This window comes from Wasmannia auropunctata, unplaced genomic scaffold (assembly GCF_000956235.1).
Source record: "Wasmannia auropunctata unplaced genomic scaffold, wasmannia.A_1.0 LD336026.1, whole genome shotgun sequence".
NCBI classification, from domain to species: Eukaryota; Metazoa; Arthropoda; class Insecta; order Hymenoptera; family Formicidae; genus Wasmannia; species Wasmannia auropunctata.
The window spans coordinates 1,093,193-1,120,819 of record NW_012026864.1 but is presented as its reverse complement, the minus strand read 5'-3'; the positions used below and the strand labels follow the sequence as shown (position 1 = coordinate 1,120,819).

General features: G+C 42.2%; 4 protein-coding genes across 12 annotated transcripts in view; 1 reads left to right on the top strand and 3 right to left on the bottom strand.

Moving 5' to 3' along the window:
• The window catches only part of LOC105452694 (unc-112-related protein-like), a 41,002-nt gene extending 36,742 nt beyond the window's left edge, over positions 1-4,260 (bottom strand). Inside the window, exon 1 of the mRNA XM_011694043.1 lies at positions 3,526-4,260. Within this exon, the coding sequence (XP_011692345.1) occupies positions 3,526-3,664 (139 nt within the window). The 5' untranslated portion in view covers positions 3,665-4,260. The remainder of the gene's footprint in view (positions 1-3,525) is intronic.
• A 1,255-nt stretch (positions 4,261-5,515) lies between these two features.
• Positions 5,516-15,552, bottom strand: LOC105452693 (DENN domain-containing protein 4C). 5 transcript variants are annotated; one of them, XM_011694038.1, is made up of 20 exons: positions 15,173-15,551; positions 14,550-15,084; positions 13,756-14,355; positions 13,017-13,603; positions 12,689-12,929; positions 12,342-12,612; positions 12,157-12,248; positions 11,818-12,068; positions 11,570-11,740; positions 11,356-11,484; positions 10,982-11,228; positions 10,723-10,879; positions 10,265-10,468; positions 9,670-9,897; positions 9,065-9,160; positions 8,672-8,913; positions 8,325-8,583; positions 7,846-8,250; positions 7,460-7,629; positions 5,516-7,312 (listed from the first exon to the last, which is right to left on the bottom strand). In XM_011694038.1, exons 2-20 carry the CDS (start codon positions 14,878-14,880, stop codon positions 7,176-7,178), a joined length of 4,818 nt encoding a protein of 1,605 aa, XP_011692340.1. In that variant the 5' UTR covers positions 14,881-15,084; positions 15,173-15,551; the 3' UTR covers positions 5,516-7,175. The 5 variants fall into 5 exon arrangements, with proteins under 5 accessions (XP_011692340.1, XP_011692339.1, XP_011692341.1 ...); XM_011694037.1 differs by having other exon boundaries at positions 14,550-15,551; XM_011694039.1 differs by having other exon boundaries at positions 13,017-13,600; positions 14,550-15,551.
• Positions 15,553-16,609: 1,057 nt separating this feature from the next.
• Positions 16,610-18,839, top strand: LOC105452692 (39S ribosomal protein L41, mitochondrial). 4 transcript variants are annotated; one of them, XM_011694034.1, is made up of 5 exons: positions 16,610-16,692; positions 17,229-17,334; positions 17,577-17,707; positions 18,007-18,180; positions 18,390-18,839. In XM_011694034.1, the coding sequence occupies exons 4-5, from the start codon at positions 18,021-18,023 to the stop codon at positions 18,725-18,727; spliced, it is 498 nt and encodes a 165-aa protein (XP_011692336.1). In that variant the 5' UTR covers positions 16,610-16,692; positions 17,229-17,334; positions 17,577-17,707; positions 18,007-18,020; the 3' UTR covers positions 18,728-18,839. The 4 variants fall into 4 exon arrangements, with proteins under 4 accessions (XP_011692336.1, XP_011692338.1, XP_011692335.1 ...); XM_011694033.1 differs by having other exon boundaries at positions 16,611-16,692; positions 18,010-18,180; positions 18,390-18,833; XM_011694036.1 differs by lacking the exon at positions 17,577-17,707 and having other exon boundaries at positions 18,010-18,180.
• Positions 18,840-18,860: 21 nt separating this feature from the next.
• Positions 18,861-27,627, bottom strand: part of LOC105452691 (serine/threonine-protein kinase SIK1-like) — a 122,499-nt gene continuing 113,732 nt past the window's right edge. The window contains exons 4-12 of one of the 2 annotated variants that reach the window (XM_011694031.1): positions 25,691-25,887; positions 25,434-25,580; positions 25,025-25,345; positions 24,798-24,921; positions 24,497-24,708; positions 24,108-24,253; positions 22,791-23,335; positions 22,288-22,697; positions 18,861-21,419 (exon numbers count right to left, since the gene is read on the bottom strand). In XM_011694031.1, the coding sequence (XP_011692333.1) occupies positions 21,300-21,419; positions 22,288-22,697; positions 22,791-23,335; positions 24,108-24,253; positions 24,497-24,708; positions 24,798-24,921; positions 25,025-25,345; positions 25,434-25,580; positions 25,691-25,816 (2,151 nt within the window). In that variant the 5' untranslated portion in view covers positions 25,817-25,887 and the 3' untranslated portion in view covers positions 18,861-21,299. Of the gene's footprint in view, positions 21,420-21,882; positions 22,698-22,790; positions 23,336-24,107; positions 24,254-24,496; positions 24,709-24,797; positions 24,922-25,024; positions 25,346-25,433; positions 25,581-25,690; positions 25,888-27,093; positions 27,353-27,627 lie in introns of those variants that run through there. The other variant, XM_011694030.1, reaches the window with a different exon arrangement.

Genomic DNA, 27,627 nt, shown 5'->3' with positions numbered 1-27,627 from the left:
ATCGATTGGCCTATTGGCATTTTCGCATGCGCTTCTTCTGCACAAGTAAAGGGCAGGGCATCCTATACCTGAACGTTCTACATTTTCTTCGTTCCACTTTCAGGATACCGTCCTCTCCGCCTCGAAATTATCTCGATCACTTCATCTATTGTATCCACGATCTGGATAAAGTCAACAAAAGAACAAAAACTATTTTCATCCTTTCGCGTCAGAAACTCGAAATGCTCCGAAATTATAGACGCGCTTTCAAAATTAAAATTTAACAAATCAAATTAACTAAAAACTGTAATAATAAGCATGAGAGTAAATTCATACAGATTAAAATTCGCATATTTTTAAATAAAATATATACATAGTGCTTTTTAAATATTATATTAGAAAAATGAAAAGTTTTATTCACGGTGATTTATTCGATCTTCACAACTGCAAGTTTAACTCGTTGCATTGTTTTGTTGGGCTTTCAATTACTAACTGCTTGGAAACTTCAGAAACTTACATAGTGCAGAAATCTGTTTCTCAGACTACACAAACGGTCTAAATATATCGGAACCGATTATTTCGCTTATTTACCTTTCGCTTCTCAGCTGGAGAGGTTAAAAAAAGATCATCCGTCTTGCCAAAATCGACAGTGGCTCCAATTTTGAGAATGCTTTCTCGATCTGTGTCGATTAATAATTTCTTTCTTTTTTTTACCGAATTCTTTCAACATCGCCGTACCCTCTAAATCCCGAGTCCCTTTTTACAATGCCCCGGACACTCGACTCAAGTACACGTGACCCATTGCGACACGCCGGTTTGTGGCTACGTGCACTCCGGGACACCCGGTGTATTTACATAAGGCTCAGCCACACGTAGGCCGGCAATACGCGTTGGTCCGGTTCGGAATCGTCGGCGAGTGGCGAGAGATGCGGCCGAGAACCTGCACCGCCACGCTAACCTGTTGGATCCGGCGCGGCGGCGCGGTGGAGCAAAAAAAGGTAAGAGGACCAGTCAACAAAAGATATGGCTGCCGGATTTTTCTACCTGGTCTCCGCGCCGTATCCAATGTCCGATCCCCGTTTTCCTTAAAAATCGATTATTTTTCCCCGACGTCCTCAAATCTGAATGATCGTCAGACTTGAATAACGGCATTGTTACTGTAAACTGAACGGAGCCAGTATCGATGTTGTTATAGAACGAGGTAATTAATCACGAAATTAATTATTAAAAACAAAATTATTATCAAAAACGAATTATTCAACTGTCGTTGCTTTCGACGTTTCTAAAAAATCGAATAATAAATCGAATTGTTTGTCGATTCTTTTTTTTCAGCCCATCCACAATCTTATCCCTCGAGGGTCGCGGCGATTTCCCGCAAACGCGATTGAATAATGCACTTCGCACTCGTTACTTCACGTCGTACCGTATTCATGAGTCACGGCGATCTTCGCATCATGCGAAAGAGAGCTAGGCATTATTGGGATAAATATTTTACTCAGACCGGGTAAGGATAATCCTTCCTGCTTGAAAGACAAGACAATCGTCTCTGCGTGAACGAAGCATTGGAAAGCCAAAAAAAGAAAAAAAAATTTTCCTCGAAGCGATTTTCTCGGAAAATAGAAACGTCGTTTGATCGCGACAGAAATATCACAGTTAAACCAAGTAATCAGAATAAATAAAAATGCTATCAGAGGTTAGATAAAAGTACGACCGCTTGATAAAATCCTGCCTTCTAAAATCCTGTAACTATATTTTTGCCTCGATACAACTGTAATCTTCATCGAATTATTCAGTTGATTTTGCATCACCGCCACGTTTTGATGCGTCGGCTTAACTCTTCGAAATACGGTGCATCCAGTGAATACTCGGTGAACGAAAATATCGGCACTCGCGTGAGATTATCATTATCACACCCGCGGAGGGGGATGGGCGTCACGCTCGAGATACGACGAGTTATTCCTTATCGCACGGCCGCCAGGTAAACACACAGTGCGCTGAAATTCTTCTCTCACCGGAAGCGTTTCCTCGCTACGTTTGTTCGGCAATTCTATACCGCCGTCGTTCTCTATGCCGCGCGCGAAAATTTACTTCGCGGAACAAAACAAATTCTCGCAGAACGAGAACAGACTCGCTGAAGAAATTTCCCTCTCCCCACCCGCTCTTTTTGTTGGATTTATTTCTCAAATTTGCATGGATATGCAAAATGGAGCTATTATAGTACAATAGAATAGCGAATACTGATAAAAAAAGAATTGAAAAAAGCTGTGTTGAGATATATACTGCAGTAAAATTGTACAACATGTACAAGCTTTATGTGAGAAAATCTTAATCCGTTGACTCATCTTTCCCATGGGCTTTTCCGGTTGTACCAACAATAATTACGGACCACCCAGTATACGGGTGGATATGGGAACCGGCTCGTTCAATCGATCGAAATTGGCTAATTCGATGATAAAACCGTCCTGCATCGGCTTGGCTAATTACCCACGTTGTGCCGATGCAAAGGCGATCAATGTTTTCAGCCTCGTAAAATTAACCGGTTTACCAGAAAAATCATTAATTATGATGGTCAAAGAGCTGAATCATTAAAGCTAAGATTTTTAGTTAATTATTTTTTTGCAGAAAACTAAATGTAAAATTCAAGGTTTCTTTATCAATTATTTTCCTCCGTTTAAAACAATTAATAATATTAATATATAAAATAAAAATCTCTTGCGTTGTGCAAATTTATTTATATATAAATTTAGTTATTTTTTAAATATAAATTATAGTTAATGTTTAATATAAATTATATTTTATTATATATCGTTTTGAGACATATATATATACATATATATATCCTATATATATATATATATATATATATTGTATATATTTAAGCATAAAAAATAGTTGAATCTTTGCTTTAAAAAAGAAATCAATAATTCAACATTAGAATCAAATTGATTTTTTCTTTCAATAAATTTGTATGTATTTAGTTATATTTCTATAAATTATATAATCTATATTGGTGTATAATATATGATTTTCAAGTCGATATTTAGGAAAATAAGACATTTTAAATCGATTAAGAATTTAAATTAAATTTGGTCGTTTTATAATGACTACTACATAGTCTAGTGTAATCTGTCGCGATAACGACATGTCCTGAGTTCGCAATCGTGCGATGCGCGATTCTATTTCTCGTTTCTTCCGTACGAGCAAAATATTATCTACAAGCATGAGTTTTTTATAGCTTTGATCTCTCCCGTAACGAACGTTCTACAAAACCGCCGAAAAACGATGCATCCGCATCGCTTTGAATTAGCTAGCGTGCGCGCCATTTTGCCGGTCACAACAAAATTGGAGTCGTCGCGTCGCGCTACTGCGACAAGTTCGAATTCCACCTGTCGCGCATCGAGCGGGTACATACATGTATTCAATCATGCGGACACGAGCAAAAACCGGAGCCGAGAGGCCACATTTTAGAGACGAAGTCGGGAGGTCGCGACGAATGAGAGAATGGGGAAGAAGAAAAAAAGAGAGAGGTGTGAATTTGGTACTCACCGAGATCTTCGACGAGGCGCAGCATGACACCGCCGATGTGCAGCTCACCCTTCACGCGTAAACTCCTCTCGACCTGCAGATCCGTCACGAAGACGCGCAGCACCCAGCTGCCGTCCACCTCGTGGCCGTCGGAGTACATGCCGGGCGTGATTTCTTCTCCTCCTTTCTTTTATCCTTCCTATCCCTTCTTCCCTTCTTCGCCGAACGTGCAGGCGATGTCAACGCGGCGGCCAGGAGGGAACGGGACAAGGGAAATCGGTGTCGGCGAAGAGAGGTCCGGTTTCGCGCCGCGTACAAACACACACACGGCACACACACGCACACCTCCGGGCGCGTTTACGGCTCCGTCACCGGATTACGGCGCGCGAGCCTCGTCGTTTTCCTCGCACGAGAGGAGAGAGAAAGAGAGAGAATTCTTACGCGCGCGGTTCAACGTCTGGCGAACATGTCACACCGCGCCGAGAATATCGTTCTCCGTTCGCTCGTTGGTCCGGCTCGGCGTTCGACGACCGACGTGCGTCGACACGCAACGCACCACTGCCGCGCGACGACTGGCTTTGCCGTTCCTTTCCGTGCCCCTCCGGAGGACTCCGTCGCTGCTCCGGGCACACGCACGCACGCACACACGAGTACGCACCCTCGCGTGCGCGTGTGCGCGTGGAAACGAAACCGGGGAATCGGAGTTGCTGCGCGCGCGAAGCAAGCGAACCCACCACCACCTTCGTTCGCTCGGACCCGAGTGAAGTTGGGCGAACGCGATGCGCGACGCAGGCGCTCGGCCGGTGTCGGCCATCTTCGGCGTCGCTCGGCTCTGCGCCTGCGCGTGACGCGTCCGGCGTCCACTACGCTACGCCGCCGACCGCCGTATACGTTCTTCCGACACGGTCGACCGGGTCGACCCGACGTAACAAAACGAGTGTATGTACGCGCGCTCGCCACGTCGTGGCGAGAATATTGCGTTTAGCCCGATTTGGCGAGACGACGACGCGAGAAAGCGGATATTAACGAAACGACCGAGTGGCGAGTGGCTTCACGACCAAAAACGACCGACTTCGTGACGCATCTGGAACGCACTCCCGGGGTTATACTTCGTCTCTATACATTTATTCCACGAATGTTCAATTGTACATTTAAATTAATTTCAAGTGATATTATCCCAGTGCTCGAATAACAGTTCGAAATGACTATATTTACATGATTGCCCTTTTCCTTTCCGGAATCAAAGGAAGGATCAATTTCAATGAAGATAACGCGAGCCAATTTCGATTAAAAACGAGTTGCTCTCTCTCTGTTGCATAAACGTTTTATCGTCGGGAACTTAGCTCACGAAATTCAAATTTGCAAATTTTTTTCAGTTTATCTCTTAATTATAATCTTCCGAAAGTTGCGAAATTTAATTGGATTTGAGTAGTTTTTTTTTCTATCGAAATACACTCTCCTGGTAATTTTGATTTGTTTTTCATGAGTCTTGTGTATCTTAACTCTCGTTGCTTCTTACTCAAATATATACATTTTTTTATACATATACATCTAATTGTGAGTTTTACATGGAATTCATTTTTTTTACAAAAATTGATTCTCCACATTATTTTGCATGCAAAGTATTAAAGCGAGATTATCGAAAAGTAAACAGTTTATGAAATCTCATATATATTTTTTTACAATGAAATAGATATGTAGTAAACATATATAGTATTTCCAATTATTTTTACTTTTTGATAATCTCATTTCAATATTTATTACAGATTAATAAATTTTTCGAAAATATAAAATTGATAGGATTTAAACGAAAAACGGGACTATATATACGAAAACTTTAACAAGTTTTACATGCAAATTTTAAATAAATTCGTAAAAAAAAGTAATTATAAGAGATACATGGGAATAATATAGACAATAATGTTATACCGAAATTAATTTTGATTTAAATAAAGCGGGTACTTTTTGCAGAACCAAAAAAAAAACTCCTTTTGAAGCGAAACAGACGACCTTTGTAAAATACCTCAACTGACTTTATTCTCATAATCTACATTCATAGTACTGTACTTAATGAATGAACGTACATTCATCCACGTTGTCCAGGGTGAAAAGTGCACGGCACTGAAAAGCCGCGTTTCGTGAGTCTCTCCCCTGCGACGAATAAATTTCTTCATCCCATTTCGACATAGAATAAATCGTGGGCAGCGTCATCTAACTAAGTTTCGCTAATCTATTACAAATGCTTCTGAATTGTCTAGAATTCATAAAAATATTCACTCTCATGCTAAGAATTTACATTGAGGCTAAGTAGTCGAGTAGTCAACGCGCCACGCCCTGTGAAGAACACTTTTCACCTGGGACGCAGAGAAACGATATTTACGCTTGTGTGTTTTGCCGTGCAATAAACGATCGTTTCTATCTAAGAGTACAAGGAAAGAATACTGCGTTTCGTCATGTCACACGCTATACTTCACATCGCGCTTTCTCTCGTTCTCGTTCTCTCTCTCTCTCGCTCTTCGCGGTAAAAAAAATAGTCGGTATTAGGCGTTGCCTCGTTTAACACCGCCTTCTCTTTCTTTCATCTTTACATCGCGGATATTACGTGTCGGACTGAAACGTATTTTAAGGTCACAGCACACCTGGAGGGAATTGAACTTGCAGTCGCTTTACAATCCGTAAATTCTTTGGTACTTAACACTTTTCAATGATGTACTCTTAGATAACGCTAATGCGCTGCACAAGTTACTGAATCACAAAACAGAGGCATGCGCGACCCGATTCATTAATTTAAAAAAAAAAAAGTGAGGAGTCTCGATAACTGTTAAAAACAATTATATTATAAACATACGAAGATCAGAGATATACGATTAGTTAAAAATATTATCGTTCAACTTTTATTGCACTGACTGATCGCACGATCGGTAGCGTCGATAGCTCCGTCCGGTTAATGAGGAAAATTAACAATTTCCTCATTACTTCTGATATCACAACTTTCTGTCGCCACGATAAAAGAAGAAACTTACAGTTAACCGACAGTTTCGATTAGCGCTAAAAAAAAAAAAACGATGTCGACGCAACCGATCGGATGGCTACTCCCCGTCAGTTTTCGCGTGCGTGCGTGATCTAAGTTCGAGAAACCGTGAGCCCGAATCTGACGATCCGTCTATGTTTTGTTTCTTTTTTTTTCTTGCGCAAGCAAAGACAAGTATCACGGGTGTCAGCGAGTAAGCGAAGTCTTATTATGAAGAAAACGAGGATGAGGTAACGTTAGTTCGCACGTCGACGCGTTGCGGCGTCGACCGTGGCATTGCCGATCGCATTTCGAGAAACGGTGCTGCAGTCCGATCGGACTCGTCGAGCGTAATTCATCGTCGATAACATTAATAGTCCTCCGTGTTAGATAATAATAAACATTAACGTAAGTAGCAACCGACCACGTCGCCGTTGCCGTCACGACGGTTAGACATTTTGCGGATTGCAGTTAAAGACCTGTTTTCATCGTCCCTTGCGCGCATATCCGTCTCGTGCGCAATTGCGCGAGTATATAGCTAGAATCGTTGTACTCGCGAGAGTTACGCGCGCAATATCACACCTCTCTCTCTCTCCTCCGACGTCTCGAACAATCCTTTGCAAGCATCTTCGGGCCGTTACGACTGCTGCTCGCGTGATCCTCACACGTTTAATTGCTTGAAGTAATACCTGCAGTACACCGACATCATCGTCGGCGGCGCATCAATTTTATGCAATAGCTTCTCCTCGTTCTCGGAAAATTTCTCCAGCGATAAACTGTACTCCCTGTCGAAGACGCCTGCAAGAACAAAAATCGTTATTAGACGAATTAATCGAGCTCGATGAATATTTCAATCATTTTAGAACACATGTATCTTGTGTAAGTTTTTAAAGACTGTTTAAAGACAAGTTATTATACATATAATATTTTAATTATATAGCTCACCCTGGTCAATATTCGTTCTTCCTAATACAGTAAATGCCAGGAACAAAATATCCCTGTATATAGAAAATGGATGATCGCCTGTTTGATGTTTACTTCTTTCTAAGGCCACTCTTATTATAGGTTCCGCTAAGTCGTTGCAACGGACATATGTTATCACTGCCTGCATCAATCTAGAGCAAGCAAAAGATTAATAAGATAACAACTGCAATCATTTCGCATATCTATTTGTTCAAAAATGAATCTGATCATAACTAATTGATTAATTATTTTGTAATCCAGATAATCGTTAATCTCATTATTCACGATACCCATTTATATTTAAAATTCAAGTGCCGTATCATTGATATACTTATCAATTATTTGAGGGAATCTATTTTGAAACTTACGTTCTGTCGTCTGTGGAATTTGACTTCCACTGAAGATACATAGGCAAACGATCCATGTGGAGCCGCTCGTTGTCCCACATGGTTCTGACACCCACCGATCCTACAGTCCTCTGAAGATCCGAGTTCTTATCGTTGTTCAACCAGAGATCAGGTAAATGGCTCGTTAAATTAATCCTTTCGAAGTACCATATCAGGTTCCAATACACTATCGGGTGCTCCTGTATAAACCTGTGCTTGGTGAGACACACGTCCCCCTCTTGACTCAGCACACTCTCTAATTCCTTTCTCAAAACTAATGGATTTAGATATGGTACGGTTATCGGTTCCAACGATTCTTTCGGCTGATCCAATAATTCTACCAACGCTGCCATTAAAGGATCATTACTCTTCTCGCTTACTTCGGATCTACGGCGAGACAGATATATTCTTAATAATTTTATCAAGGTCGATGCCCGCCTACGATACGGTCGCTCAGTCACCTGTAATCTAATATCGTAGCCGTGAGGAGGGGTACGGTAGCTTTGTCGCAATATTGACAGACTGTATTTAAGTTGGAATCTTCCGGCTGCCAACCGGCCATTATCTCCTCGTCGTACAGGATGGCGGCGCAATGATGGCATCTACTGGCACTGGAAAGCACAAGCTCAATGGCAAGACGTTCCTCTAACTCTCTACTGCCCTTTGGATAAAGACACTCCGCGAGTTCGTACAGTGAACACAAATCTAAATTTCCATCGCCTGATTGAAAAAAAAAAGAAGATGAATAGTATCGCGTAGCATAAATGTATCGTATTCGTCATTTATTGTAGTTTATTATATTATATACCTGATGCCCTTGTCTCGTTTCGATCTTGTATAGATCCATCCGTAAGAGAGTCCAGCGACTCATGAGATATTCCGTAAGCTAATTTTTGTTCGCGTTCCTTATTTTTCACCGGTGTACTCGTCGCCGAAATGGCTTCCTTTATTTCGTCAAATTTCTTAACCACAGTCGTCGCAGCGGACTTCAAGCTATTCAGACCACCAAGTATTATTTCGTTCGATTTTTTTCCTGTTAAACTCGACGGGCTAAAATAAGAATTAATAAAAACATAGAATCTGGAACGAGCAGGAAGGAAAATCTCTCTACATATGAAAAATGTAATAATGTAGAGGCACACAAAGGCAGGACGCGCATGTCTAATGAGCATCTATGCAACTAACATACACGCTTACGTACCTGATATAGCTGGAGAGACTAAGAGATTCAATAAGTTGATTCGATGATATTAAATCCTTATTTTTAGCAAATGCCAATCCACCCGTGGAGTATCGTCTACATTTAACGGACAAAATAACAAAAACAAACTCAAACGCGCATGCAAAAAAATAAAAGAAAATAAAATTACATTCCTCTAACAGTGTGATCACGAATTGGCTATTTAATTATTTTGTTGTGTATATGTATAATTTTTAAATACACATAACCATTTATTTTTTCCCATCGATACCGGTTATTTATATACTTCGTTAAAAAGTTGTAGTGTAATCTATACGATCTATGATCTTGCATATTTTTTTACAAACTATAAAGTAATCAAATCTTGCAAATGTCTTATCACGTCCACACGTTTGAGGAAAAACATAACGCATTACACGAGGTGTTATTTGACTACATAGTAATGTGCACGTTATTAAATTAAACATACGTGTTCTTTATAGCTGAACTGGCTGTGCTAGTTCACAGTTTATCTTTCTCTTTCTATATTGGAAGAAGAAAGATAACCTCTGAACTAGTGCAGCCAGTTCAGCTACAAAGAACAGGCCTATACATAGATGTCTTACCCGAAACTAAGTTTAAGACTAGATCCTAAGCTAGAGAGGCTGGACGTTACACTATCCTTATTCTGAGACCAAAGACTGCTTATTTCCAGTCTCTCCTTCTCTCTCTCCTGTTCCCCTTGTTGCGCCACGGAGTGAGGCATCGTCTCACTCCTCTGCAAATGCCCACCCACCGTCATGCCACTTTCATCTACCGCTTGATGAAACGTCGCACTACGTGGGAGGATGTTGCTGTAAACACATATTTTATATATAGAGTGATTATCGTATGTTTAAAATCAAATACGCGAATGGGGAATGCATATCTTTGGAGATTACAGAGGATGTTTAACTGGCCTCTTCGTAAAAATATAAATACTTTTGTTGCACAAGTACTCGCGATTACTTTGACTACCAGTAACAGTCTCCCATTACGTGGTTATAAATTAACTTTTATGTATTCCTTACGTTTTATTTTTATTTTGAGAAAATATTCGTTCTTTTAACTAAAATTTCCTCGAAAATGATTCTGCGATACGCTACTTCTGACTCTCATTTTTGTTCTCGTCTAGATATTTAGTGTTTCACGCATGCAAATACAATACGTGGAATGTCATACCTTCTAAATAAGAGTGGCCCTCCTGGTCTCTCTTCAGTCGTATTATTTAAAACTGTTAAAGTACTTGTTGAGCAATTTGAATCGTTCTCCTCGCAAGGCGACACAATCGGTGTTTCGTCATTAATGAGAGCACCCAATGGGTCATTTTCCGTAACTGGTGTGCGTATGGGACTTTTTAAAGGCGATTCGACACTGCGCGTTAGCCTACATGGAAAATATTACAACTACATAAGCCTATACATGCAAATTAGCACTGTAAAAATTCAATATACGGAAAGATTAATTACGTAAGATTTTAACAATGACAAAATGGTCTACACAATGAATACTCGTTTGCATCCGCTAATGTAATACTAGTGAAATAATATCGTCTAAAGAACAAGCGATTCTAGCAAATGGGGCAAACCTGAGAGCGACACTAACGTACAAGTCCTAACAGTGAATATGTGATAAGATACCTTGGATTACTCGGTGCTTGTTCCAATTGTAATTCGTCCGACTGTAACATACTTAATGTCGTTTGATCCTTCACTATGCTATTTTGCCGAAGGAGCTTAGCTTTTAATTCGAATGATCCGAATCCGGGTAGATCCGACACCGAACTGCCTTTAGTGGCTGCCGGAAAAAAAAGGAATATTATTATTTGAAAAGTGACGTAACTTAAGTGTCTTACTTAAGTGTCACACGTAAAAAAACAAAAAGATAAAATTAACTTACAATCACTGTGCGCAGCTTCAGTATCCTGAGAATGGGAACTGTCGAGACTAGACCGAGAGAGCGCATGTTCCATGCATTCAGTCTTATCGGTGGTTAAGAAGTCCACATTAGAGCTCAATCGTCTTCTAGCGCTCTTTTTCCCAGCTTTTTTAAACAACGCTGCACCGACAATGACATTTCGTAATTTGTTCCACATTAACTGACTTGAGTTTGTCATATCGGAAGGCCAAGTTGCCTCGAGAACAGCCTGTAAAACGCGAGACGATTAACTAAAATTCTCAGAATAATTAGTTAATGAAAAGTTTTGTGTAAATGTACACCTCTTTTTTTTTAAGGTATTACATTTACTAGTTAAAAAAAAATAGACAAATTACCTTGTTGTAAAATCCGTACGTTAAAGCGTTAGGTTGAACACCACTGCGTTTCATATGAAACAGTAACTTTACAGCTAAAACTGGCTGCCCGTATACTCCACAAAGTTGCATCATAGCTCTGTAGCATACCTGGAAAAAAAGAACAAATACTCGGTTAAAAATAATGGGTTTATCTATCTATTTATTTATTTTTTAGTATCGAACTTTTTTATACCTCTTCCATAGGATCGAGACGTAACTTCTGCATTTTGACCAATATCTCATAAGCCTGATGCAAAATTGCAGCAGGCTGGCTAGAGACTTGTAGCATGGCCGGTAAATGCAGAAACCAAAGACTGTGGCATGTAACGAGCAGGCATCTGCCCCACCTGTCGGGCATTGCAGCCTGAAAAAAAGGAAAAACATAGTAAATCACACATGTACATTTGCCTGAGAATACTTTTACACAGTCGTCTCACTTACTTGTTTCCGAGCCATCCTTTGAGCAACTTTGATTTCGTGCTTTGTTCTACGAGCCATAGGACTCCCAGGTACCATACCAAAGGCACTTAGAGATGGATTCTTTAAACAGAAGTTCTTCTGAGGCCTCATTAGATCCGGGTTCAATTTGAACGACTTGTATATTATTGGTGTTTGATTTGTCCCTGCTTCAGGCGGAGGTATAAATACTGTACGTTCGCTATGTTGAGATTCATCGAGTTCCAAAAGCGTCACTGAAAATTGAACGGTGGAATGAATAAGAAATATGTCGCGTATGCGTTAATAAGATAGAGAAATATTGCATCTTAATTTTATACGTACCATTCTCCTCCTCGACTCGTTCTGTACACTCGTCGAAAAACGCTAACCCTGCCATATCCATATCGGACACGAAACTTCTTTCTTCTATGAACCTATCAAATTTATTACATTTTTTGTTAGAATAAAATTATTTTACAAATAATATTAGAATTGACGGAGGAAAAAGTGTAAACACTCCAATTCACCTGATAAACATTTGCGTTCTGACGAGCATGGTGTAAAATTTAGCGTGGGCTTTGTCGCGACTTCTCAAAAACGCTTGGATATTAAATAAACTTGTCGGATCTGTCGTCCCTACGGTAGGCGCTTTTGTAATCGGCAACAGACAGCTTCGATACCCTTTGAGAATCGTCGCCATGAATCTTAAGAAAGCGTCCTGTATTTCGAGCTCTAAGGCTTGCTCCTTTCGTTTTTGGTGAAACTCCCTGTCCACGCTGAAATCTTCATCTCCTCTATCTGATACGGAAATAATTAATTAATTTTATTAACAAGTAAAAAAAAAGATAGTCAAAATAAGTGAACAAAAATATACCTTTCTGAGAACAGCTAGTCTTTCCCCACGAAATTATCTTGGAGGACAATAGCTCCAACCAATTTCTCAGCTGTCTAGCTGCCTTTTTCGGCAGCAGTTTAACATTTAAATATTTTTTATCGTCGCATATCGCAATGTTATTCGTGTCCAAATTTACACAGTTGACATCAGCAGGAGGATCGTATAAATCAAAGAACCTTGAATCCACGCCGATCAGGAATGGCAATGGCGCGTGTAACACCTGTAATTTAAATAATTGCCCTGCCACTTTTTGCATCCGTATAGTATGCTGTATAGTATAGAGAATGCAAGCTTAGTAATATGTTACCTCAGCTAATCCCAGAGGACACAACGGTATGTAAGGACATTGCCACTTGAAAGGAAACAGAATCATGGCAATGGCCTCGCTCACGGAGGTCAGTACGTCCGGGCGTAAGGAGTGAACCAATATCTTCTGCTCGGTCAATATTAATAACAGTATCAATAAGCAATTGTCAGGTCCCAAGTTTATCAGGAGTTGCCTGAAACTCGCGCCCGACCTAGGCAGGGCCAGATCCTCCGGTTGCGTCAAGATCAGTCTATCCTGACTGCTGAGCTGCACCAAAATACGCGGCCGCTGCGGACTCGGGAACGGTATGTCGCATAAAAAATACGAGATGTATTTCTCGATCGGGACGCTCTGCGGCTTGTCGTTCACCATGCGGTGCAGGAAAACCAAAAACTTCTCGAACGTGTCGAAAAACGGCCAGTGAGACAGTATACATATAGACTTGCTGATATTCAGCGATTGGCTCGCGGGATCTGTGTACTGCAGCCTTTCCAGCTCCAATATACTAAGCTTCTTGAGTATGCCAAATTTCTTAAACATCTTCATCTTCACTTGCGGCTTATCTTTAGTTATCTCCATATTATCTGCTGGAAAACATAAGAAAAGATACCATGTAACAAAATATGATAAATCGGAATAAATTTTTACTCTATTATATGTAGATTATTTGAGATTCATCTACAGAAAAAAACAGTTATAGTAAAGATGATCAAATTAAAATTATAAAATACATTCGTACCACTGTTTTTATTATTCTCGACCGTGTTCATGATCTCCTGACTGTTTTTGCAATTTGACGTATCGGCCTCCATTTGAAGCTCCTCGTAAAATGTTATTGCTGAACCGTATATCTTTTGAGCAGCGTCGGCAACCGTTAAGACAAACGTCGAGAACACCGGCTTAGGTTTACACGCTACTTTAGGCCAACATTCTACAGTCGCGCCCATCGGTAGACAAAACATGGCGACAGAATTAGGAAAGACGAAACTGTTGTAGTCCACCATGGGATACTTGTAGAGTATCGCCGGTTTAAACGACACCAAATTGGCGCGGTTCATAGACTTCTTGTAGCACAAATACACATCGCTGCCCAGCATCCCTTTGTTCAGATTCTTGTTGATGACGCAGAAAGCGTGCGGCGGGCTCTCCCCTTTGTTTGTCAGGATAACGCAGATGTCCGTGACCACAAGGGAATTGCAAGGCATCTTCCGACTCGCTCGTCTGTACGTTACGAAAATTTTTGACGTAGAATTATTCACATTTGCCACGTGGCCCTTCGGGGTCTCCAATACCATTTCAGCATCCTGCATTATACGTTCCTTTCCATCGTATATTACACCTACAAAGTAAAATGACATTTAGACAATATTGGAATAATTGGAATCAATGACTGTTTTGCAATGTTTGAATCCACAATTTAAAAAGCAATTGGTAGCAATTTTGGTAGCAATTTTGGCAAATATCTCAATTCACATATCGTTTCACAATGTTCGCTACATAATCCTCAATTATGTAGAAGCTCCTTTTTCTTACCAATGTCAACCAAGGGAGGTTTATCCCGCCCTCTTCTGTAGCACAAGTAACACTCGTTTGTTCGTAAACTCCCATGGTTCAAGTCCGCCGGGAAACCGGATACGGTGTATTCCAACAGCGTATATCCCTCCGGACAGTGCTCCCCCAGCGCGGGGAATATTACGGCAAGATCCGTGATGGGAGGTGGCATATGCATGTCCTTGAGGTGAGTGCCCTCCTGACACCAGGCCTCCAGCTTGTCGTTGGTCTCGTTGTCGTCCTCGCTGAGCTCGTCATCCTGACCAGGTAGACCGGCGATAACAAAATAATCCGCTACTCTTCGGTCATCCATATTTCCTAAGCGGTACAGATCACCAAAAACATCCAAAGATCCCACCGGTCAATCTCGGCTAATGGGGGACGTTTCTGTACATGGCACTGAACCGATAATTGTTCTAAAACTTTTCTCGCGTAAGTGGCACTCGAGACAGCATGCGATCTCTCGTTTCCTGGCACGAGAAGTACTCTCTCTCTCGTAAACGCTGGAACGAGATCTCTGGAGAGACAATTAATTCTAACACCTTAGACTACTGTATATGAAACATCGTAGTTCACTGGTTCGGCGAGTCTTCACGTAGGCTTACGATCTTATAAAAATATTTTGTTGACTATCCCCATATCGATACGGGTCCGCAAACGGAGTTGGAGTATTCCTCGATGCTGGCCTGCGTTTATTGCTCGGATATGGATGAAGAGACTCGTCAGGAAACGCGTCGCGAGGACTATCTCCCCGGACCGGACGTGTCGGAGTCTCCCACCAGGAAGTGACAGAGACACCTCGATCGTCGATTATCTTTCGTGCGCGCTTCACGGAGCGGACGCCCGCGTGGTGCCTCGCGCGTCGCCGCGCATCCTCGGCCTCGGTTTCCCCCCCGAGGACGATTTGTAAATAAAATCACGGACACGGCGTTCCTCGCGCGCGCGGACGCGCCGGCGTGAGATCGCCCCGCGGATCTCTGTCTCCCGCGAAAAAACGTCGGCGGCTCGCTCGCTCGCTCACTCGACGCGGACGTCGTCGACGCCCGGCGGATCGGTCGGCCGTCGTCGCGATCGCATCCCTCCGCGCGCGTACGAGAGAGAGAGAAGGGCGAGACCCCGACGAGAGTCCGCTGTCCGTCAGTTCCGTGGCGCTCTCTCTCTCTCTCCTCTCTTTCTCTCTCTCTCTTGCCCTTGTGTCTTCTCGCCCCCTTTCAGAACCGAGTCATAGGTTAGACGTCACACGCACACGCGACGACGGACGAGTTACACAAGCCGAAAAGCGCGCGCGCTCGCGGACACGACGTTTGTCGCGCTGTGCCGTGCGCGACTGGCGCGGAGAGCAGGCCGCCGGAGCTTCGCGGCGCCGCGGACACACGAGTGGTCGCCGCCGTCGTCGTCGTCGTCGTCGTCGTCGTCGCGCGGACTGGAGTTCCGCAGCGGTGACGCACCGACGAAACTGCGTTGTTGCGTCGCCGTGACCGGAACGCGCACACCACCTTCGCGCGGGTATCGGCGCGCGGCGTGCGGGTGTCAGTCAGATGGCCACACACTCCCAGTCAGTCGGACCGCGGTCGCACGCAGTCGGGCCAGTGCAGTCCCCTACTGGCCGCTGGCAAAATGGCCGATCGCCGTCGGCGCGGCTTCTTCGAAACGGGGTCCCCCGCGCGCGAAACTGGGACTCCGGGCGGCTGGACGACACGACGAGGATCGCGCGCGATCGCGATAGCGCGCGCCTACGTCCGCGGCAGGATGGGCGTGCAGATCGGGCGCCAGCGACTCGCGGCTCGCATTCTCTCTCTGACGGCGATTCGCACTAACGACTACCAACGTCGCGCCGTGCGCGCGTCATGCCCCCCTTTTTTGCGTACCTGTTTCTTTTTTTTTTTTCTGTCTCGTTTTTATTCCCTTTTATCGGAAACGTCAAGTCCTCCCCCCTCCCCCCACCCCTCCCCCGCTCCCGGGGTCATTCGAATCGCGATACAGGAATGTCGACAGACGTAAACGAGAACTTCGGATGCGTGACAGCTCAAGGATCAACTGCGCATCGCGAGCCCGTATAAACACTATAAACGACCGCGCGGAGATTACGACAGTCGCGCGGTGTAGCCTCGTGAGGCAGACGAAAGTATAGACAGGAATATTCGTAGTATTAACAGATATATGTAGCCATATTCCAATAGCGAGATCGATTAACCAACCGATTTGGCTAACCGACTTGGCCTGCTCCATTTTTTTAATTCAATTTAATTGTTTCGATTTGTCGATTGAATATCAAATAATACTATACGATAATATACTATTTGACGAAAGTATTATGCAGTTCAAATAACTTAAATTTATAAAAATGTTTTAATATTATTTAATATTTCTAAAACGAGAAAATCAAATAATTTTGTTGAATAATATTTATTTTAAATCCGTGTAAATTTTTGCCACGTGCGTGAGTGTTTGATATTTTTCGATAAAATTAGAATGACTAAAAATATTGAAATGTACGCTTGTAGTAGATTTCCTCCGTTTTATCAATATAGATACATACATTATCTCGAAGATGAATGTGATTTACGTCGTGCACAGGTCCAAAGTGTATCTGCAACTTTTTATTTAAAATTCTATCTACAATGGACGCCTAACAAATTATATCCATTATAATGCTTTCAGTATTTCATCTTCAGTCTTTCGAAGACGTCAGTACATAATTGTCTTGTTTTGAGCACAAAAAGAAGCGCGTAAAAACATAGAAATAGCAAGATCCATTACAGCTGTGGTAAATGAAAATAATTCTTTTTCTTTTTTGTTTAGGCTAATCTTCGTACACTTGTCCTGTCACCGTAGATTTGTTTGTTTTAGCTGCATTATTCGCATTTTTTTTTAAATAATTATATTTATTATATGTATATTAAAAGAAAATATTGGTGGTTTAGAATCTTTAGATATTCATATCCAATATATGTGTCAAGAATTTTCTGTTGATAGTCGATAATATTTATATTTTTCTGTAATCGACAGTCGATTACTTAATCTCGCAACTTATCCAAGGAGTTTCTCGATTATGGGGATTAAGTACCAATAAAGTCATATTGGCCGATTGGCGCGTTTGTCGTATGTAAATAATAATGGCGTGGACTGCGTAGAATGATGTGAGTGCTCCTGTTTTAATCACAGTTTCAATCTAAGTAACAAGATATAATACGAATTACAGAGCGTTAGTCTCTTTATCTTATGACAGCGTGAATTTTGAACAAGATTTAGCAAATAAGACATTTTAGCGTCAAACAGTATCTTCGACAGAAGTTGATTTACCGTAGATTAGGTTATGTTTAACACGGTCCTTTTGCAAATGATAAACAGCTCCCTGTTACAATTCGAATCGCTTAATTCTAATATGTAATTTTATCGATCTGTCATTGATTTCTTACAAATTCTGTTTCTCAACCAGCAGAATTCGATAATATGGCGTCTTCGTGCATGATACTGCGACGCGGCATCGCGACTTCCTGCGTTTGTAATGGGAAACGGAATTTTCGGAAATTTCTGCTGTACGGAAAACGTGGCAGTCGCAGCTTCAAAGAGAAACAGGCAAAGAATCCGGATCCCGATATGCCAGTAGACAGTAAGTTGCCTTCAATAAGTGGAGCAGTAGATCAATCTTCGTGAGTTGACATAGTCCAATTTTATTTGCATGTAAAATACATCCTCTGTACGAAACAAAGTATGAAAAGCAGAAGGATTTTGAGAGAGGAGAGTGATGTGGAAAAAGATTGGTTGATAAAAATCGATATTCTACAACCTATTAAGATAAATCGCTATAATAAATTACAGAAAGAGGTACAAGGGACACCGGCTACAACGTTGACGGTAAATTTGTCCACGTGCCAGAGATGGTCCCTGAGCTAATCGTCCCCTCGCTGGAAGGCTTCCAATTGAAACCGTACGTGTCGTACAGAGTGGAAGGGATTACAGAGCCCGAATTCACCGCTCAAGATTTGTTCGACATGGTGTACTCTAAAAAGATAAAGGAAGACTTTGCGAACGGTCAGCTGGACGAGAACGGGCAGCCGTTGAACCCGAGCGAGTACGAGAGGCTCACGCCGCAGCAAGCCAAGGAGCAGGCCTTGAAGACGGGCTCTGACTTCTTCGACGAGAAGAAACTGTCGTAAGTTGTCTTCGTTAGACTTTTTTTTTTGAAATTTAAAGCACCAATGTAAATATAAGCCCTTTCTGTGGATACTGTGTACTGTGCCGAAATAAAGAAACTCTCCCATATGCTCGGAACACATTGATTTGGATCTCTCAATCTGCATATGTTTTATTTAGAACTCGCATGTATACATATGTCGACAATTTTTGTAATTTACAAAAAGTAACTACTTACTATCGTATATGACTGTTGAAGTGGTAGTATGTGCGCACTTTGCTAGGAGCATGAAAAACGAAATTTGCTACTCATTGTATATCATTGTTTACGCGACCGTCTCTCCCTCTCAGGTCAGTTTCTCTCTTTATTTTTTTTTCCCTTCTTTATGACAAATTGTCTGTAATGGCAGTCAGTGCTTGATAGCAAATAATTACTTCCGCAAAACGGATTGTATAGTCTTTGTTTTCAAACAGATTACATATTCTTAAAACGATAGCTTACATATAAAACAAGTAGTATCACATGTAAATTGTCGCAGAATCTTCCGTCGTAGTCGTATATAGCTGAGTTTGCATTTCGATGGGCAGGTGAAATCATTTTATTATTGCTACCAAACCTCGTAGTGGATTTTTCTATTTTTTACGCAAATCTTCCGAAGAGTTTCACGTGAGTCCGGGGAAAAGACAGGTGTATAAGAATTCGCAACAATTCGCCGAAATTGATTTTCAATTCCTGAGATTCATGGATACTTTTGCGTCGATGTCCGTTTGCAGATAGTGGATTTCGTTTGCGATTAGGCTAAACTTAACAGTTACGTCTCACTTATCAAAAGACTTTTGAGCGAAGTTTGATTGTTTCCTGTCGGGTAAAAAATGGCGAAAAATTTGAATAGTAAAGTCGTTGTCAGTTGTGCGCGGCCGGTATTGCTTGCTACTGACTAGATCACTAGGTTCTAATAATATATGTATGTATATATTGTTATTTTTTAAAGTGCTGTATTCATATCAAATGTACAAACGGTCTCGTAATTATTGTTTCTCGTCAATGTTTCTCCTAATTAATTATAATTACGTAAGAGGAGCTCATAAAACAGAGCTGTCGAAAATAGAAAATATCCCGTTTAGACGAAATCAATATTTAGAGGATATCAGTGAACGATTTCATGAAAGATACTTGTATAAAAGTAGTGCAGCTATTAAATACAGTGGCTATAAATGTTTTCTAGAAAGAGATAACATATACAAAAAAAAAATGCAGTTAACTTATGCTTATGTAGAAAATGATCGTAGTAAATGATTTTATTTAAACATCTTTACAGAATGCAGCACTTCTCTGACACATTAGCTACTATTTAACCGCTAATATTATTGTTTTTCGTTTATTATTATTATTTTTTCTCTATTTTCTATGGTCACCATCGTGAAGAGTGGAAGAGGAAAACATCTCTAATTTTGTACAATGGAACGTTCATTCGGATAAACGTAACGAAAGAGTTCTCTTTAATCCGCGTCGTTATTTCCACTCTTCGATTAAATTAATTGAAAAGCGAAAAATGGCATAGTACTTGCGCTCCGCTATCAAAAGAACTTTAATCCTATTTCAGTCGCTTTCCCTCCCTATTTCGTCGATATCTCGTTTTTCTCTTATACTTTATTCTATAACGCTATTTATAATATCTCGTCAACAACTTGAGCATTCGCGTTTCTCTCACTCATTGGCAGTACAGAATATCCTCTAAGGATTTTATATCGCGTAAATTCGTAATATTCCGTTATTCGTTTTATACATACGAGCGATTACGAAAAAATGAACGTGCTCTAAGCCGCATAGCTCTAAGTCCTACCTGAATCCGTCTCAGTTAAAGAGTCCCCAATATTTAAAAGTCCCAACAGTTCTCTTTCTCTCTCTTTCTCTCCCTTCTTCTCGTTCATGCTCTCAATAGCGGAGTTCGTGAAGCAAGTCATATGCCACTTGCTCTTCGATTAAACTCGGTTGGTGTTTCAGCTTGTTAATTATCAGTCTATGATATAATTGGATATTTGACTGGTAGAATTCAGTCATTTTAATAAGGCAGGTACACGTGTTACTGTATGATAAAGATTCCTCTCGGCATGAGAACTTTTTTGCACATTCTGTGCATGTACTCATGCACAGATGTGTTACAAGTACAATAGCGTACAGTGTAACTTTGAATTAGTACATATGCGAACGATTATCATGTGGAACATTGTATCGCATTTTTTTTTCTTCTTTTAGCACCTCCGCCAAATCCTCCGAGTACCAACGTGTCGGACCAATAGAAATACAAAATTGTAAATCTTTGGCATTCAGTAACATGTACCATACATCTAATAGGAGATCTTGAGTATGTAAAGATATATAATTATTATAGATGAGTGAAACGTCATTAAATTCTTCGTTATACCTTAGCGTCTCTCTATCGGAATGCAAAATGATATGCAACTATGTTAATAAAAGTCAACGTGGAAAGACTAGGGAGGGAACACTGCTGAGAGAGTTGATATAATAATTCAGCTCGACTTTTCATACGCAAGATCTCGAGGCAATTACTAATAACGACACAGGGCAGAAATTTATTCCATTGCATCCCCTACATTTTCGAAGATGGTTGAATGTGGATTGCTGGTGGCGGGCCACAAGAAACCACCTACGCTGCCAGGTGGTAAGTAAGACGCACCTCCACTAAGACCCACCTAATGTTTCATATTGCATCGGTTAATTTAATAATCAGCTTGAATAGTTCATTTCTTTTTCATACTTTTGTATCTATATATGCATATACTTGGAGAAAATATGTGCCAAGCAAAATGATATGGAAGCATAGTGGGATATAGACACTTCAATTTTATAATGAAATATTTATATGCATATTTTATAAGAATGTGTATATATTTACATATAAAAAATATGCGCGATTGCTTAATTACATTGACGCAAAAATGTAAAGATATATAAATTTGAATTTTTAATATGGTATATCATACTGTAAAAATATTTATCTCTTTTTGCATATAAAATTGAATCAACTATATAATTATACGAATTAAAGCTTTCCTATTTGAAGTGCGTATAAGTTTGAATTGCTAACAAGATGGTAATTTTATATCCAAGGATCCATGCAGTAAGGCAAATTAGAATCAAAGATAAACTGCCAAATTAAAGAAAAATAATCATTTATTTGCATTTAACATAAATAATTGTGCTAATAAATCGCAGGTACTAAATAACATGTATTGTACTAAATAACATTATGTACATCAGCTCACTATTGCAAATGTGGAAAGCATTTACAATAATGCCGAGACACTCTCAATAAAAAAAAAAAAAAGAAATCTTATCTTCTAAACTATGTACAAGGGTTTTTCCAGTTTCATTACTTTTTTTTGTTTTCTACAGTTTCATTTTCTACGTGTGTCGATTAATTTACTTCCTCCAAATAGAGAGTGTCAAAATCACAGTCCAATTGTAAAAAGCGCTCCAACGGCTGTACACGTCGTCTCAATCGTACGTTTGCCCGATCTATCTATTTTTACTTCAGTAACTTTTTTTTTATGAATTTACCTGCTGGCTCCATATTAGCGACCTCTCCGCCAACTGGCAGTCCGCTGCCAAGCGGGACGGTAGACTCTTCCACCTCTCCTCGTCTCGCTTTCTATCTCTGTCGACGTGTCCCTGAGAGAGAGGCGGCAAGATCTGTGTACGCTGCGCCAGCTTGTAGCTGTCTTGCCTCGGTACGTGATCGGCACGTCTGCTGGTGTTGCCGGTGGTAGACACGGGGATCGGGGTCGGACTACCGCCGCCTCTGTGCCGGTGATACAAATTACGCTTTTGCTGCAGCATACGCTGCTGCACTAGGAGCTGCAGCTGCGTGCCCGAGTCGCCGCGTATCTTAAATTGCTGTTGATTATCGGGCGGTGTGGACGGTGGTCTAAGATGGACTAGATCCAGGTGGCCACGAGCTTTTCCCGAATCTGAAAGCGATTAAAATTATCGCGTTATCACAAGTTGTCATGAGTTATCGTGGAGTTACTAGCCGAACAAACCAAACAGTAGACGTGACGCACCTTGAATACTCCTCTGCTTGGATGGTCGGTCGCTGACACCCTGCTGACAGAATAGTAATCTAGGTCCACCGTCGGACGCTCTTCGTCCCTGAGAGACACGGGATATTCGACCAGTGATAGGGGATGGACTCTTGGGTGGCGGCGGCGTGCATGATGGTAAGCTGCTCGTGAAACAATTCGTCCCTGTATAATCTGGCGGGCAGCCAGAATCGAAGCTAGACTCGAAGAGTTCCGACGACGAGCTACCGCTGCCGCCTGCCATGAACAAAGTCGTTCGGCTGGGTGGATCAATAGGATCCATAAGCGGGTTATCAAAATGATGTTGATAATCACTTAATCTTCGATTGACTATCTGACTGTCAATTCGTTGACTGATATCGTGATCTAGGCCTAATCTATGCTCCTCGAGCTTGATCTGCGCCTCGCGCAACTCGTCTCCGCTTGGGCCTTCCTCTAAATCACCCTCCGCGCTGCAACAACCTTCATCGGTCGAAGAACTCGTCGAGCTGAATCTTTTTCCCCCTCTGCCGCCATCTTCTCTTGCTCTGAAACAAGAAAGAGATTTTCGTCTCGTTAACATTCGAAATAAACGTTTGTTCTGCCATCGTAGTTTTTGCGATGACTTCGAATAGAGATGTTCTATAAAGCAACGGATTCAAAAAGTATTAATCAAGTATTCTCATCATTTCATCTTTTAGCATTAGTTTGTTGTTAGATTGAAGAAAATGTCATTACAGGAGCGATACATCATAAATTAATCATACGCCCTCTACTCACATACGAGTTTCATATTGTTATATACAGCATAAAATAAACATAGAATATAAATATTTACAAGATAGTAGATTTTGTCAGTCAAATATGATTAATGCGAAAAATATGAAATCATCAATGGCATAAAAAATAATGTGCTTTTTACTCATAAATAAACAAACCAAAGTAATCAAACCAAAGTAATAAAATCAAGAATTATGATTAAAAATCAGGATTTAGGAATAAAGAAAGAAATAAAATGAAATGAGGAGTTACCAAAAATAAAGCGACAGCAATGTGCTTCCAATCCAACCTGTCCTGACAAAATCTTCAATATTGTGCGTCACCCATCAATAAAGTTCAACGTCCCACTAAGCTATCGCTGTAAATAAAAATTGATTGCATTAAGGCATTGTTCGTGCGATATTTTTTCGACTGGTAGGATTGGAAGTTACTAAAGTGAGAGACAGAGAGAGAGAGAGAGAAAGAGAGAAAGAAATCGAAATTTGAAATTAAGTCCTTAAAAGAAAGTACATGTGATGGTGCTTAGTAATATATGTCTACCTTGATTTAAATTTATCTTCCTTTGTTCTTGCAACTGTGGACCAGCAGGCATTATTAATGGTACTGCTGACACGATGTTGCTTCAATCTTTCCAGCAGTAAGAAATAAATAGCGGCATGGTGGTCGTAGCTGCTATTTCGTAAAGACTGTTAAAAGAGAATAACACGCGTGTTTACATAGCGCAACAAAAAATATATCGAAATAATATAACGTACAGTTTGTAAAAATCTTCCTCTATTTTTCTGATTCGCTAGACAGTGCTATCGCTTATTTTCAGAACCGCGCGTACAATCCAAGAATATCATACGATTACTTTCTTTTTGAATATATATCGTATATAAAGAATAATACTTCATGCAAGGCTGCAACGAAAAAGAATATTTTCTTACCTCTCTGGTGCGACTGATGTCTATTCCTAAACTGTGCATGAGCCGAAGTATTTGTTCATTTGGTTCCTGAATGGATGACGATGGCCGCGTTACGATCACTGAACAAATGCTATCTGCCGTCCCCGCCATCCAGCGGTGCCTCTTGATTTGTGGAATGGTGTATCGTTTGGAAGGCTCCAGCACTAACATCTTACGTATTAGGCTTTCGCAATCTGCAACACGAATTTCGATATGCACGTAAGCGCAACGCAAGTATTGAACGTGCGAAATGTGTATTAACGTTTATTTCGTATGTAATCACCTGTGCTCATAAAGTAAGGAATTCTAAATCTGCCGCTTAGCACGCGATCTCTTAATGACTGAAGGGTTGATCCATCGAAGGGCAGTGCACCGCACACCAACACGTACAACACCACGCCCAGGCTCTACAAGCGCCGAGATGTTATTTTATTTCGAATCCACGTAAATTCGTTTCTTGATTTTTTTTTCTCTTATCGTGACACGCGAGAGAGAGAGAAAGAGACTCACCCACACGTCGATTTCCGGTCCGGCGTAATGCTTGCCGCGAAAGACCTCGGGAGCGGCGTAGGGCGGGCTGCCGCACCACGTGCTCAAACGTTCCCCCGGGGCGAATCGGTTACTGAAGCCGAAATCGGCGATTTTCACATTCATCTGGGCGTCGAGCAGCAGGTTCTCCGCTTTCAGATCACGATGCGCCACACCCGTCACATGGCAGTACTCGACCGCGGAGAGTATCTGAGCGAATGTCGCGCGTGCCCTGGGCTCTCCCATTCTTCCGTATCGCGCTATGTAGTCGAATATCTCGCCCTTGCTCGCGTACTCGCACACCTGCAAACAACAGCGACAGGGAGGGTGATGCATTTTGTTCGTACAGAAAGAGAAAGAGAAACGGCCGCAACAATTTCGTTACGCTCACCATGTAAATCATGTTCTTCGTCTCCATAACTTGATATAATTTGACGATATGCGGATGCTCCAGCTGCTTCATAATTTCGACCTCTCTATACACTTTCTCTAGATTGGTAGGATCTAATTGAGTTTTGTCGATTATCTTGATAGCGACCTGGAAGAGAATGCGTCAGCAATAATGACAATTTCTTGCTTTTTTTTTTAAATATGTTTTCCAAGCTAACGTCGTCGATTAAATAAATATCGAAGAAAGCGCGCGCGTACCTCTGTTTTCGTGATTCGATGTCTGGCCAGTTTTACAACGGCAAAGTTTCCCTTGCCGATCGTTCCTTCGATGTCGTAAAATCCGACGCGGATTTGCTTTTTACCCTGTGTAGATCCAGTCTCCATGTTTACGTAAATTTCTCGTTCAACTTGCACGCTCTCACGAATTAATTCTCCCCTCCGATCTCTTCGCTAATCTACAACACAATCGAAGCGTGCGGTGCTTTAAAAGAGAAGCCACACACAGTTTCTCTTTCTATTTTCTAATAGTTTCATAAGATGGTCTCGAATGTAAAATTATTCGAGTGTAAAATTAACAAGTGTATTATTTAACAATTTTCTTAATTAAGAATAAGAATTATATAAAAACAAGGAATTGTAATAAAATAGTGAGAGTAAAATTGCGTAAGATACGCGATGTATCTATATTGTTGGAGCGGAGAGTCGTAAAGCAGCCTATGTGTGATCTTTCACGGAAATTCTTTTGAGAATCTCCGTTACTCACGTCATCATTTGTGCTTTTAACAGCCGGTCTTTAGCCACGCTTTTTTTTTTCGTTATCGAAATGTCAATTTTCGTACACGGCCCTTTGTGACTTTCCGCTCTCTCGTGCACTATAGAGCCTTTTATTTTTTAAACGTAGTCCATGCGAGCAATTATATACGCAGGCGCAGGTCCCGATGAAAATTCATAAAGATCCACTTCGAAAAGTCGCATCTGACGGATCGGACTTTTTAACGTCCCGTAATTTGCCTTCGTTGTTTCGCGCGCGCGAGTCTTCTTTCACGCAAATATCAATATCTGCTGCCTCGCTCGCGAGGTATCTCGTACGATATCGGCGACCGTCTAACTCACGATAATTACTTATCACGCGTTCGCCGTTGACGCGAGTCAACGCAAGGCCGATCCGACGTCGAAGGCGGCGCGCGCGATGTATCCCGGAAGAAAGGACGTCGCCGTGAAGTGGCGCGTGAACGCGACGGGACGCGTTCAAAAAAGGGGGTGAAAAACGGCGCGAAAGTTGGGGCGAAAGGACTGGTGGTCGCAAGGAGAGCTGCGCGTCAAGGATTCGCCGCGGGAGTCCCGACGGGAGAGTACAAAGTCCCGCCCGCAACAAGTACAACAGAAATCCTCGGCTGACGTCACGGATCGACAACGACCTCCTACCCATCGAGAGAGTCACCGCTGATCGATCGCCGTCGATACTCCTCGATATAGGGAGTAGAAACCCCGCGCGCGGCGTCGGACGCGAGGTCGCCGACGTCAGGACGCGAACGCGGCCGGAGTCCCGCTCGCGGACCGCGCCGATCGTCTCTCGGGGGGTCGAGGGGATTCCCGGGGAGGGTGTGTGCGCGACCGCCTAAGGGGTGAACTCCCTTCTCTCTCTCGAGTCGCTCACCTACCTTGGCTCGGGAATTACCGGTTGGCCGCCTCGAGGATCCCCCGGTGAACGCGCGGAGCGAGACAGGCGGAACAATTGACAGCGACGACGATGGCGACGGCGACGACGACGAGGAGACGGTACTCCAGGGGACCCATCGGTGCTCTAGAGAGGCGTCCGGACGTCGTGGCGCGCGCGTGACCACCAGATTGTCCGGAGAGTGCCCTGGGGGGATGCGCGCGTGTTCCCCGCGGGTCCACCGCGAGCGGACGGAGAGCGTATAGCAGAGCGGAGCGGAACCGTCGCCGTGCCTACCGCGCGCGAGGCGACTCAGCGTAGGAGCTCCGCTCGGCGCGGCGGTTCGATACCGACTGACCGGCGGCCATGTTACCACCCCCCCGTGCGGCTGCTCCGGCTCGGCGGCCGACGACGGTGTCGGCGCCCTCGGCCCTCGCCGCCCCCTCGTACGCCGTCGCCCCGGCCATTCTTAGCGAACCATCCCTCTCTTCGCTTCCTCCCTCTCTCTCTCTCTCTCTCTCTCTCTCTCTCTCCTCCT

Bases quoted from the DNA above. Each gene is read 5' to 3' on its own strand.
- LOC105452693 (XM_011694037.1), bottom strand. From the start codon at position 14,880: ATGGATGACCGAAGAGTAGCGGATTATTTTGTTATCGCCGGTCTACCT. The intron at 12,930-13,016 runs GTAACATATTAC...TTTAAATTACAG, and splicing joins GTCCTCTGGGATTAGCTGAG to GTGTTACACGCGCCATTGCC. The intron at 8,914-9,064 runs GTACGTAAGCGT...TTCTTATTTTAG, and splicing joins AGTCTCTCCAGCTATATCAG to CCCGTCGAGTTTAACAGGAA.
- LOC105452692 (XM_011694036.1), top strand. From the start codon at position 18,021: ATGGCGTCTTCGTGCATGATACTGCGACGCGGCATCGCGACTTCCTGC. The intron at 18,181-18,389 runs GTAAGTTGCCTT...AATAAATTACAG, and splicing joins TCCCGATATGCCAGTAGACA to AAAGAGGTACAAGGGACACC.